Genomic DNA, 13,080 nt, shown 5'->3' with positions numbered 1-13,080 from the left:
GGGGAAGGAGAAGGGGAGTTCGAGCGTGAGGTGCGTGAGGTGCGCGCTCTCTCCTCGCACCTCGCGCTTCGCGCTCGAACTCCCCTTCTCCTTCCCCTTTGAACGCCGGCCACGCAGGCTACGTAGGAGGCTATCTCATGATCCAAAAGCCAACTATTTTCCCACGCGGACAACTTGAAATTGACCACCCTCTGTTTACTGTTCTTGACAGAGCCAGACCAGATTCTGGCACGTACTGCAGCTGCTTTCTAACTGTCTAAAGGCTCTCTCCTGGTAAACCCAGGATAAAACAGCAACTAATATGTTATTTGTTTAAGGCGGCCCAATGGTATGAAGTTTCTTTTTGCTTACATTCAGGTAAATAAAAAAATCGACTTAGCGTGAGTCACATGTTTACTGGTCAGGTTTACTGGTAGTGAAAACTGGTTGTCACCATTTTTCATTTGGTCACGTTTTTCATGGGTTTCCTGGAAAGGACTGGAAAACTCTTACACCAACGCTCTTTGGACCCGCAACGTAATCTTTTTTGCCCCCCCCCCCCCCCATACGATTGGGGAAGCTTAAAAAATAAACGAGTTTCTTCTAGAACGGACACGGCAAACAACAAACAGAGACTGTCGATGCTGATGTCCGGCTCGGTCTCAGTCAGAGGACGCAGTTTGGGAACAGGTCACATTTTAAAAAACATCGCAACTCTAGGGGTCCAGGAAATGAGCTGTGTTCCGTTTATAGCACCGCCAGCTTAATATAAATATCTGTGACATTACCCGCAGGACACATAACCATATCCAGGCCAAGTGGTGTTTTCATTCTACTGAGGACGACGATTTTTGCAGTGGAAACTTAAGGCCTGAAGCAAGCCGAAGAAAAATCGACTTCAGTACTGCTTGGTAAGTTTGACTATGACACTGTAGACGTTTTGTTTTCTTCGTGAGAATGGATGCCACGATTGTTGTTTACCGCATGCGGCATCACTTGGATCACATGCGTATTTCTTCGGTCCTGATATAATTTCGTAAGCAAAATGTAGGCTTGATCTAGACGATACAGTTCTCGTCGCTGACATTGCGCATTTTGTAAGGAAAGATCGTACCATCTTACGCTGCCTTCAGAAGTCATACGTATCTTTTCCATACATTTGCTTGTGGCGGGGCTTGCAGGAGAGTCCTTCTTGAACGTCCAAAGGAAACGAAAAAGGGTTAGAGAGAATAGGAAGTTACAGAAATCGAGGGAAAAATTGTAGGGTTGAATTAGTGAAGCAAATTCGAGGGAAACGACTTCGAGCTATCGGGAGGTCCGAGAGATTGAGGGTGCGAGAAGATTTATTATCGAATTTCGGAGGTGTGGTTCTAACACCTTTTATTCACTCGAGCCGAAAAAGCCGTTTATATTAATCTGCTACATTTTTCAGTCGATTGACTAGTAATAATGAACGACAAATTTAATCTACGTATGCGCGAAACAGTTTGCGTCTCTCATTCGCTTTTCAGCAACAAGTAAGTTTCATGAGTGGAAAAAACGTTTGTGGCTTCAGGGTGCTAGGCGCTTGATTGACATCGAGCCTTTTTTTTTTTAGGGTGTCGGACATTTTTTCTATAGTTATTATGATGTTGTTTGTAAATTCGAAAACGCCAGAAACACATGTCAAACACGTAGTCTCAAAGAAGAAGCGCGCGTATATAAGGTGTTGACCGAGGAAAAGCCCGAAAACCATAAGCAAGGCGAGCCTTTAGGTTCAATTCGGCCACTGACCGTGAGTATTGAATTCTGCGCTGGTCCTAGCCTGTTCCAGGCGTTCGGTTAGTTGGGAAGCGGCGCGAGGAACGGCGAGCAAAAAAAATGGGGAGGGGGTCCTTCTCGCGCCGCTTCCCAACTATAAACCGAACGCCTGGAACAGGCTACGCTGGCCCAAGATCTAGTCCTTTTTTCTTTAGAGCCTACATGGAAAAGCACATGCTTTGGAAACAAAATGGCGGTCTGTCTCACGAACTGAAGGGTAATGAAAGCGTTGTGAAACGAAGAAGACATTTTAGGGTCTTTTTTCAAACCATGCGTTGTTCATGTTATGTTTGTTGCCACTATTTATGTTTTTTTCTTGTTAATTTTTTTTCAATGCCGAAACAAAGTGTAACCCTCCCCTTCCTGTAAAAAAAAAAAAAAACAGGTTTAGCCCTCCCCAATTTGTAAAAATGTTACTGATGACCCTCCCCTCTGAGGCCCCGACCCACCCCCCCCCCAATAAAGAAAACGTACCTTCCCTTATTAATTACAGACACCGTAGCGTCGTAAAAATACTACGAGAATTCCTGAATCAAAATTAAAACTATAAAACCTTAGCACGTTCAAGCCAGCCTTTCAGGAAGGGCCGGAATCATTGCATAACTAGTCATCGTATTAATCTGATTTAAACGTTTTGGGGCAAGGAAGGAAAAAAGATGAGGAAAATTGAGAGATTGTAGTATAAACAAAATAAAACAATGTGGCAAAAGGCTTTAAAATCAAAACAAGATCAAACACAAGTTTATCACTGAAACGCTCGCTAGTGCATAAAGTTTGATCGATAGAGTGGAAGTCTGGTGTTGGTTCAAGTGCGAAGAAGCGATAAGTTTGAAATTATGAGCTATCTAAGTAAAGAAGTGTGCGAGTATCATTTTAGTTTGCTGATATGCAGTGATATGAAATTTAAAACATTTTCATTTAGAGACCAGTCCCTTGTGGAATAAACCCGACTTAAGATATTGCAATTTGCACTTTATAGTCTCCGATGAAAGCACTTTGTTGTCGGAATGTCGGAAAACTTGATACAAATTGTCTAGAAACGAGCTAATTGAACGTAAAGCACTTCTCTCTTATCGCTTACTAACACTTAGGTGTGCGCGATGATAGGCAAGTACATTCATCATTTCGTTAGGCAAGGGTAACAATGCAATTCTTAGCTATCATAATGTTGCGACACGATGGGATACTAGTATATTAAGAATGCCAGTTATCTTTGATGAATGAAAACTATTTAGAATCAATAGGGAACAACTTAGATACACTTGATCTTTAAAAGTAACAGTTGGAACCGGAATGGCGGACCCAACAGTTGAGCAACATGGCTTAGTCTATTATAGCTATTTTAAAACTGAACGGGATGGTCACCCTCTATTGTACCACCTAGTACAACTATAAACACTAATAAACATCCATCTGAATGGCGACTAATGAGTTACATAAACGATCAAAAGAGATTTCGGATTCTACACTTTATTAGCTTTACAGTGAAATATAGGTTCCCGGGACTTCTATTTAGGTAGCGCCACAGGTACCCCAAGCTCTATGGGAGATATAGACCGTGTGACCTTTGTTCAGCGTTGTGTGAGTGTTGTAATTTGAGCGTCAGGGCGCGGGCGGCCGTTGCGTTACAGCGAAATAATAAGGATTTTTATGGGAAATAACGATTCCTGCTTTAATTTAAAATTGCGAACTAATTTTTAATTTAAAAAAAACCTACCTAAAGTCCTCTGTCTGTTGTTCTTTCTCCTATGTTGTTTTTGGAGCGATTTAGCGCGATTCCAGTGAGTTTTAGTTCCATTGCCTTTCTCTCTATAAAACTCACTGGAATCGCGCTAAATCGCTCCAAAAACCACATAGGAGAAAGAACAACAGACAGAGGATTTTAGGTAGGGTTTTTTAATTAAAAATTAGTTCGCATTATAAAATTAAAGCAGGAATCGTTATTTCCCATACAAATCCTTATAATTTCGCTGTTACGCAACGGCCGCCCGCGCCCTGACGCTCAAATTACAACACTCACACAACGCTGAACAAAGGTCACACGGTCTATATCTCCCATAGAGCTTGGGGTACCTGTGGTAGCGCGTACAGGGAGAGTTTCCCGGAAGGCCCCCTTGAAGGACTACAGTAACAGTATCACATAAAAGTATTGCATGTTCAAAAGCTTTGATTTGAATGGACACACACTATCATTACAACCACACTATATTGCATAATAAAAAGTACCCTATGAAATACTCCTGAAAAGTTTTCTTTTCATACCAGGATTTCCTGAGGTTTGATTCTGGGAGTGAAAGGATTAAAAAATATAGTTATTTGAGGTTATTATATGGGGTAAAGTCTAAGCTACTGAGCAGTTTTCGTGGGATGGGTTCACCTAATCCTGCTGGGAAAGATATCATAGGGGCGATTTATTACATCTTCACAAGTATTTGCAAGTATTCAATTACAAGTATTCGCGCAATTCGGCGCCATGCATGAACCATGGAAAATGATCCAGCGGTTATAACGACGAAAACAAAAAATGAAAAGACATTGCCTCCAGATCGAAAGCTTGAAGAGAAACAAACGAACAAATAACAACAAACGAAATTGTGCGATTAGCTCAGGAAGGGATATCATTCAAGAAAACACTATATTTTAAAATTGTTCACGTTGATCTTTATGAAGTAATTAAAAGACTGACTTTCAATTTATCAGATTTTGCTACCAAAAAAGCATCTACTGCAAACAGCACAACACATTACTAAACTAAAACGGATGTCTTTTGTCTACTATGGCGGGAAGGGGGTGGGAGTGATAATTCAGGCAGGGCTCTCATCCAAGAACACTGTACGTCTATCTTTATAGATTTATTTTCCGGCAATTTATCAGATTTTGCTAAGAAAGCATATGCTGAAAAAAAAAAAAAAAAACACTTAGGCCAATTGTATCGGCATTATTTCTGGGAGGGGAAAACGGGTCAAGTTCTGTTGCCTTGAGGTTTTCAGATATTTTTGTTCTCAAATAGCTGTTAGTTTGAAGATTTCTGTGAGCGCATACAGAAGAAACGTATTTTAGATAACGACGCACGACATTTCTTTCTATTAGTACCAATAAATTGAAAACACAAAGCATAAACCCAATGCCATTGCGTGTTTCCAAGTTTCGTGATCTTTGTGGCGTACGTAAACACTACTGCCGGATTAAAATATTATCATGTTTGTTTTACGAAGAAGGCGACCCCTTATTCTTTTGTGGTCGGAAAAAGACTTCACGTAGTGAGTAAACGGAACCCTCACTTTAGATGTTAATCTGGTTTAATTTCATTCGATTAGCAACGATTAGCGGTTCGAGAATAAACCACTGGATGGTTGAAAACGTTTTGTGGGATCCAAGGTCACAAATAACGCATCGTAAAGACGTATAGCCTTAAACGAACTGCGAAAACGAAAGAAGCATTCCATATGGGGATACTCTAAGGTTTCCCTTGCAAGAAATTTTAGAATCAATTTAGAAGCCATCATAACCAACATTTTAATCTTAATCAATGGATTGCAATTGCTGTATAAAGCAGATTTTAAGTAATCAGAGCAGCGATGAGAGGAGGGCTTGATATTCGCTTGCTTATCTTGATTACTTTTGCAAAAGGAGGGCGTTTTGTGTTGGGCCGATACCCGTTGGCTACTACGTGCAGGGTCATAAGCGAATTACGTCAAGACGTAAGAGAAAACTTTTACCTAGTTACTCAAGATTTGCCGAAAAAGGCGATCCATTCCCAGACTACAGGTAATAAGGCGAAAATACTAGAAGAAAAGTTTATCAACATGCAACAGTCTGAGTTTGTTATTTCCCAAAGACTTGAACGACAGAATTTTTGAAATTTTATTTGAAATGACCGCGAAAATGTGACAGGCATGTTCGGTCGTTTTATTATAAACAAACAATAAAAATATGTAAGAAAGGAAAACAAACACACACACACAGCAGGACAAGGGCCCTCGACGTTAATCACACTTAAAGACTACCATAAATAGAGAAAAAATGAATACGAGACTTTTTTTTAAGCCTGCTTGATTGATTGACTGTTTGGAAGACTTTCCAGACAAATTTCCAAGGGCGCTGAAGTTCGGGAATTAAAGCCGGAATTCACACTGCGGTAAAAATCTTGCTTAAAATGAATCACTGTCGATTTCAACATTCCTGTACTGTGGGAAAGTTCATGTTGGACAGAGCAAAACATTTAAGCGATCTTCGACGGAAGATATTAACGTAAGCACCGAGGCATATAAATAGCAGGGCTAAGCAAACAAATACAAACGTCTAGAATATACCATAAATCAACAAAAATGAAGTTGCCGAAGGTTCTTATGTAATTTCAGCAATGAAATAAATAAAATAGTTGACCTCTTGACGTCCTAACTGGCGGCCGTTTTTAAGCACGAGCGGGGAAAGGTATATTTTTAGTCAATTTAGCCGTCTGGCATGTTTTGCAAGACGTGCTCCTGTCAAAACATTCCTAAACTGAACACGCGTAGAATGGCTCCGTGTCACGTCTGCGAGCCAATCATTCCCCTACGCCCCCTTCCACGCAATATAAAGCCGCTAATGATTTCTGTTTTTCAGCAGACGAGTGGAAGCAACAGAGGAATCAACAACTTAAAAGATCGAAGCATGGCGAGTCAAATGAAGATATCCTTGCTGCACCTCTTGGTCGTAGCTCTGTTACTCTGTGAAGTTCTTGGACAACAACGGTCCTCTTCACGTAGGACTTACAACAGAAGACCTGCGACGAGGTACAGCTCCGGAAGGATCATGAGAAAAGGTACGTAACTGTTGACTCTTTTGCGCCTGCTTTTGCACCAATGTTCATGATTTTACTGATCTCGACGCATTAAAATCACAAACGAGCTTAGACTGACTTGTAAATATCCTATAAAGTTTTTTTTTCACCGAGAAGGCAACAAATGGGACAATTTTGTTTTTAAAAAAAAGAATTTCGTCGACGTAATAGGACATACGTTCAGTATTTTTACACTGTCTTGCTTGTGGGATAATTACAAGTTCAAGGGCCTTTCCTGCCTTCGAAACTCTCACCGTATCGAGTTAAGGTTGTAGCCCTATTAAAGGCGATCGATTTTAGATTTGATTTTAGTGCAAAAAGTAGCGAAATTCTTTATAAGGTGAAGGTCAAAAAAGAAACGAAAGTTACCACGTTTTCGCAGTTTGGCGTTGTTTTCGATGACAAAAGAAGTATGTTGACAGTTTAGCACATAAAACAAAACAGACCGCAAAATACTCTGAGCTGGACATTGTCTTTGAAGGAAACGCTTTGACGTCCAATACCATTTGCTTTTCAGCAAGTAGAAAAGATTTCGTCGATAAAAATTTATTGGATGCAGTTAAGCATGATTGAGATCTTTATCGAGACTTACGACTTGAATACCCTGCGTAGCTGGCGGTTTTGTTAAGGTTGCCCCTAGCGGTTTTGTCACTCGTTGTCGCGGCTTCGCCGCTTGCTCTCGTGCGCGTTAAAAATATTCACGTGAGTGAAATAACTCAGAGCCAAGGTATTGTACTCTACTCATGTAAAACAGGCCACATAGTTAAATTGTCTTTTAACTCTTTACCCCCTGAGGGATGTGGCCTGGGTACGTGGCTCGTTTACGAAAAAAATGACGATTTTCTCCTTCGGTAAAACGCTACTTATAGCTTCCCATTAGACGTCTTGTACAGGTTGTAAAGACTCGAAAAAAGCGTTCTTTACTCAATTTTGACCAATAGTTCCACTGATTACGCAACTGACCTTTCTACCGACCTTATAAATTAAGACACCGCAGCGTCGTAAAAATACAAGGGAAATCCTGAATCAAGAATTAAAACTATGAAACCTTAGCACGTTCTAGCTTACCTTTTATTAAGCCAGCAGGGAAGGGCCGGAATTACTGCATTACATAATCATGGTATAACTGAAAATCGTTTAATCGTGATTTAATCGTTTTGGGCAAGGAAGGAAAAAAAGATGAGGAAAATTGAGAGATTGTAGTATAAACGAAATAAAACAATGTGGCAAAAGGCTTTAAAATCAAAACAAGATCAAACATAAGTTTATCACTGAAACGCTTGCTACGCACAAAGTTTGATCGATAGAGTGGAAGTTTGGTGCTGGTTCAAGTGCGAAGAAGCGATAAGTTTGAAATTATGAGCTATCTTAGTAAAGTACCATTTTAGTTTGCTGATATGCAGTGATATGAGAAACATTTTCATTTAGAGACTAGTTCCTTTTGCACCAGGCACCAATGTCCATGATGTTACTGATCTCGGTGCATTTACGAGCCCATACTTACTTGCAAATATCCTATAAAGTTTTTTTTTCACCGAGAAGGCAACAAATGGGACAATTTTTGAAAAAAAAAAAAAAAATTTCGTCGACATAAAAGGACGTACGTTTGTTTTTACACTGTCTTGTTTGTGGGATAATTACGAGTTCAGAAGGCCTTTCCTGCCTTAAACACAAATGTGTGCAACCTGGCTCACCGTACTGAGTTGTAGCCCTAACGCGACCGAGTTTAGATTAGATTTTAGTTCAAAAAGTAGCGAAAATCTTCTGTAAGGTGAAGGTCAAAAAAGAAACGAGAGTTACCACGTTTTCGCAATTCGCGTTGTTTTCGATGACAGAAGAAATATGTTGACAGTTTAGCACATGAAACAAAACAGATCGCAAAATACTCTGAGCTGGACATTGTCTTTGAAGGAAACGCTTCGACGTCCAATACGATTTGCTTTTCAGCAAGTAGAAAATATATTAAACGTCGATAAGAATTTATTGGAAGCAGTTAAGCATGATTGCGATCTTTATCGAGACTTGAATATCCTGCGTAGCTGGCGGTTTTGTTGAGGTTGTCCCTCGCGGTTTCGCCACTCGTTGTCGCGACTTCGCTGCTTGCTCTCGTGCGCGTTAAAAAAATTCACGTGAGTAAAATAACTTAAAAGAATCAAGGTATTGTACTCTTCTCATGCGACATAAAACAGGCCACATAGTTAAATTGTCTTTTAACCCTTTACCCCCCTAAGGCAAGTGGTATTTTTATAAACCAGATATCCATGTATGAGACACCATTTGAAAGGTGTTGATCAGTAAATTACATAACACACTTTTGCAAATAAGGAGAATGTTAAAGCTTTGGAAGAAATGAGTTAAAACATTAAAAAGAAAAATATTCAAAAAGTTGTTTATCTCCGTAAATTTTAGGTATACCCTTTAACTATATCTTATTGTGCAGTTCTCAGTGTAGTGGTTAATTTCAGTTATGTTGCATACCACAATTGTATCAGGCAAAAAAGTTTCAAAAGTTATAGGGGTGGTCAATCATGTCACAAATAGGGGGAGGAACAATTGTATGCTTTCTAAATGCAGATCTTTTCAAGACAATATTGATGCCAAACTTTCAAATCAATTGGACAAATATTGGCCAAGTAATTTATGTGCCAATTGACACTTTTAAGGCTTAAGTTTCTCGTATTTCCTATTTACTTTCAAATGCAAAGGCAAAAGGCAAGGAATGTAGCTTGCTGTGCAGGCGTTTATGGTAGGCGATTGCTGGCTAAGTTTGTTCTCATACCTGACCGCCAACTTGGAATTGAAAAACGTAGTAGGTTGGGTCGAGGGAAGAGGGAGGATAACGAATTGTTAATGGTTTTCCCCCTCCTCTCCTCTGGAAATTCTAGTTTAGGTTCGCACTTAACTTAAAAAATTTTGGTCCTGAAGGCCCCATTTCCTCTCGGAATTTTTCGATGATCCTCCACGGGGAGGTCATGGATATTTTTAGGACCTCCCTAATTTAACATTTTCCTTTTTGATACTCACAGAGTGCAAAGACGAACCAAAGGCAAATGCGACTTGCGCCAAACTTGTCAAGGAACTTGGAGTAAAAGTGTGCCACGTTGACGTCGGGGAGTTAAGAGTCAAGCTTGAGAGAAGCTGCGCCAAGACTTGTCATTACTGTAAGTAACGCAATTTAAAGGGACTGTGTCACGGGGATTTCGCAGATTTTTGGCTTAAACTGTTCTGAAATTAGTGTTACGCACCTTAACCCATGAAAAACGTCATCTTTGAACATCTAAAAGAAGATAGTACCTTAATTTGCGGAGAGTTATCATATCATTAAATTCTAAAAATTTAGTCCGAACACTGTTTTGTAACATTCTACTAAGGACAGGCACTTTCTTCGATGTTGATGTTGTGTCAATTGCTCCATTCACCTCAGTCACGCCTTTTAGGCTTGTCACACAATCTAAACTTTCCACCCAGCCCAAAGAGCATCTATGTAGGGGAGCTTAAGAATGCTTTAGAAATGAATAGAGAAAAGCAAGGAGAATTTGTATGTTGACAATAACTCACTATATTATGTTTAGGTGGAGAACCTCAGCAAGGCTGCAGGACAAGCCAGTTTGGCTGCTGTTGGGATGTTTACACGCCCAGAGGGGATCTCTATGGCAAAACAGGCTGCCCGGGTAAGATCAGTAGAATAACAACACAATAAGGGAAGTGGTCATAACAAGTGTACTCGACCCCACCTTGTGTAGGGGTGGGGTGGAGGGGGGCTGTGCAAGATACCACCTGTCTGATCAGCCAAATGGACAAAAATTATTGGCCTCAAAATTTGAGTTATGACTTTTATATTAGGTGTGAATGAAGCTTGCATTGCTGGATAAATGGCACAAGGATGTTTGAATATTTTTTCTTAGCTTTTCCTCCCGATAGAGTGGGGGCGGGGGGGGGGGGGGGACATCATTAGTTACGAGACCACCTGTATTTCTGCAGAGTGGTGGTTCCTGTCTGAGTACCATAGTTTTTACCATCTCCCTAACTGAGCAAAATGTAAAGAAAGAAAGATTATAAAAAGCAATTTACAATTTGAAACTTGGTTCCTTTGCAACTTGGCACCTGCTTTGCGGTACTACTTGTTGCTACTGAGCAGTGACATCTTAAATCCAGTAATAGAACATAGTTCTCCCAAGCTCAGTGTCAATAACGCATATGACCGGGAAGTCGTAACAAGGTCGGACTGATCAAACACCCAACCAAATTTTTAGGAAAATCCCAACCCCCCCGGGCACGAGAGTCGAGTGGCCAATCGTGTAGCGGTCTTCCGTTTGATCTGGCCCTAGCTATAGCTTTATTTGATTTGTCCCCTCCTCTGTTATAGAATGCAAAGATCATCTGCATCTGTGCCGCCGATTCAAGCGATTCTGCAATTCAAGAAAGTCAGAAAACACAGCGTTCATGCAACTGCACTGCCCGTTAACTTGTGGCAAGTGTACCGAAAAGAGAAGAGTGAAAATAAAAGGACAGAGGGTCAGCATGGGCGACTGGAGCAAACTGTGATTTGATAAAAAGTAAGTTCAGGGAAATTTCTTTTTATGATTTTGCATGTCGTCTGTGTTGTTACCTGTAGTCCCAGGGTTGCCTATACTAGCGGCTCTCTCAATAGGCAACACCATGAACTACCTTACAAGTAGTTATTGCCATGGAGATACTAGCACTCTCATCATCATCATCATCATTAGTAAGCAACAAAAGAAGACGGTTGAGATTCGGGCTAGACCTCGAGCTTTAGACACTTACGTCTTATAGCAAAGACATTATCTCCTATCTAAAGATTCCATTTTTCACTTTCGTTTGAGGGATAAAGATTTTACGTTTGTTTAATCAGCGACTGTTGTTTCACTTTCAGATTTTGAGGCTCACTGCAACAGCATTTCGACAGAGATTTAATTCATCTTTCCATCTGACAATGACCGGGACTGAGGCAGAAGGTTGGAGATTACGTAAACGCTTGTCGCTATATCGCGGAGTTTTGAACGAAAAGTAAAAACATCGCCAATAGCGAGAAAGTGTTGTTATGAAAAGAATGATTTTGAATAGCTTCTCCATTTGATTAAAGGTAATTTAGCATGCTTCGACTCTGCGAACTAGCTGTAGCAACGAAAGAGTCGTGTTCCAGTTAGAACTGTAGATTTTCAATAATTTTGTGTTGATTTTCAAATAGCTTTGTTTTGATGTTATTTACTTCTACTGTTATTTAACACTTATTACAGTCGACAGCAGTCTGCTGTTATTCAAATCACATAAATAACGTCGTCGTTTATATAATATTACAAACCATACATGTTTTTAAAATTATCTTTGAAATAAGAAGAGAAAAGTGAAACCCGTCAAGAAGCGCTGTAAAGAAGTAAAAACAATTTTAAATTTACAAAATGTTAAGAAAATGTGAAGCTCTTTTTAGAGCAAGACAACATAAGAGATTTCGTTATTTATAAGAGGTTTTGTTTTGTTGCATTTATAAAAAGCTGTAATAAATTTTGGTTAATACACGAAATAAACTGTGACTGATTTATTTTGTCATTAACCCTTTAAGGTCATTGCCCCGAAATAGAACTGAACATAGATTTTCAACCAAACTTTTCCTACTTCAGTGTTGATTACCTCAAGGGGACTTAAATTTTAATTAAAATAAAAAAGTGGGGTCCCCTCGTAAAATTCCGGTTATAAGCCCTGGGCTTATACAACTTCATAAGGGTTTTTGGGTGGGCTTATAAGTGGAGGGCCTAATATCCTGGAGGGCTTATAAGCGGAATAAAAAAACCGTTCCGAAACGGGCCACGGGATCGGGAGTGTTGATCGAAAAATGTTTTTAAGTTCAAAACGCATAATAAAGCAACATTTAGCCCTGTTCAGTCTGACTCGTCCCCAGTCGTCTTCATATAGCACGCGTATCTTTGCCGCGTGCTGTATGAAGACGACTGGGGACGAGTCAGCTGTTCAGTACTGTCATCCGTCAGAGGGGGGCTTATATCCGGGGGGGGGGGTATAATCTTTTTTGGTTGTTTCCAGGTAGATGGGCCTATAAGCGGGGGGGGGGGGGAGGGGCTAATAACCGGAATTTTACGGTACTTATGTTGCCCGTCTTTGTTTGTAGAGCATGGTAGTTACCCCCCCCCTAAAAAAAATGGGGGGTCGGGGGGAGGGGTGGGAGGGACCTCAGCCCCCCATGTTTTGGTGCCGAAAATATCGCGAGCGCAGGGTAAGTTGGTTCAAACATCTTCGAAACTTCCTTGAAAGTCTTCAAACCCTGCAGTATGACGAAATTACGTTTCGTTGTACGCTTCAGCAGTGTTGATCAAAATACGTTTCTTATTCGCTGGTTCTTTATTAGTTGATTACCTCAACGGGACTCATTAGTTGCTTTTTCCCGCTTAGGCTTGTTTTGTTTGCAATCGTTTAGCCGGGACTTTTAAGCCTCAGCTAAACGATCA

At 40.3% G+C, this 13,080-nt stretch overlaps 1 protein-coding gene across 1 annotated transcript; it reads left to right on the top strand.

The window, feature by feature from the left end:
• The first annotated feature begins 6,370 nt into the window (after window positions 1–6,370).
• On the top strand, window positions 6,371–12,167 carry LOC144646238 (uncharacterized). The gene is made up of 5 exons (XM_078505778.1): window positions 6,371–6,583; window positions 9,628–9,762; window positions 10,174–10,272; window positions 10,968–11,157; window positions 11,496–12,167. The coding sequence occupies exons 1-4, from the start codon at window positions 6,433–6,435 to the stop codon at window positions 11,144–11,146; spliced, it is 564 nt and encodes a 187-aa protein (XP_078361904.1). The 5' UTR covers window positions 6,371–6,432; the 3' UTR covers window positions 11,147–11,157; window positions 11,496–12,167.
• Window positions 12,168–13,080: the final 913 nt, after the last annotated feature.

This window comes from Oculina patagonica, chromosome 3 (genome assembly GCF_052425735.1).
Source record: "Oculina patagonica isolate OP01 chromosome 3, crgOcupat, whole genome shotgun sequence".
Lineage (NCBI taxonomy): Eukaryota > Metazoa > Cnidaria > Anthozoa > Scleractinia > Oculinidae > Oculina > Oculina patagonica.
Note: the sequence above shows the minus strand (reverse complement) of the source record. Positions and strands in the feature narration are given on the sequence as shown.

Coding starts and splice junctions, on each gene's coding strand:
- LOC144646238 (XM_078505778.1), top strand. CDS start 6,433: ATGGCGAGTCAAATGAAGATATCCTTGCTGCACCTCTTGGTCGTAGCT. Junction 9,763..10,173: donor CGCCAAGACTTGTCATTACT/GTAAGTAACGCA, acceptor TATTATGTTTAG/GTGGAGAACCTCAGCAAGGC. Junction 10,273..10,967: donor TGGCAAAACAGGCTGCCCGG/GTAAGATCAGTA, acceptor CCTCTGTTATAG/AATGCAAAGATCATCTGCAT.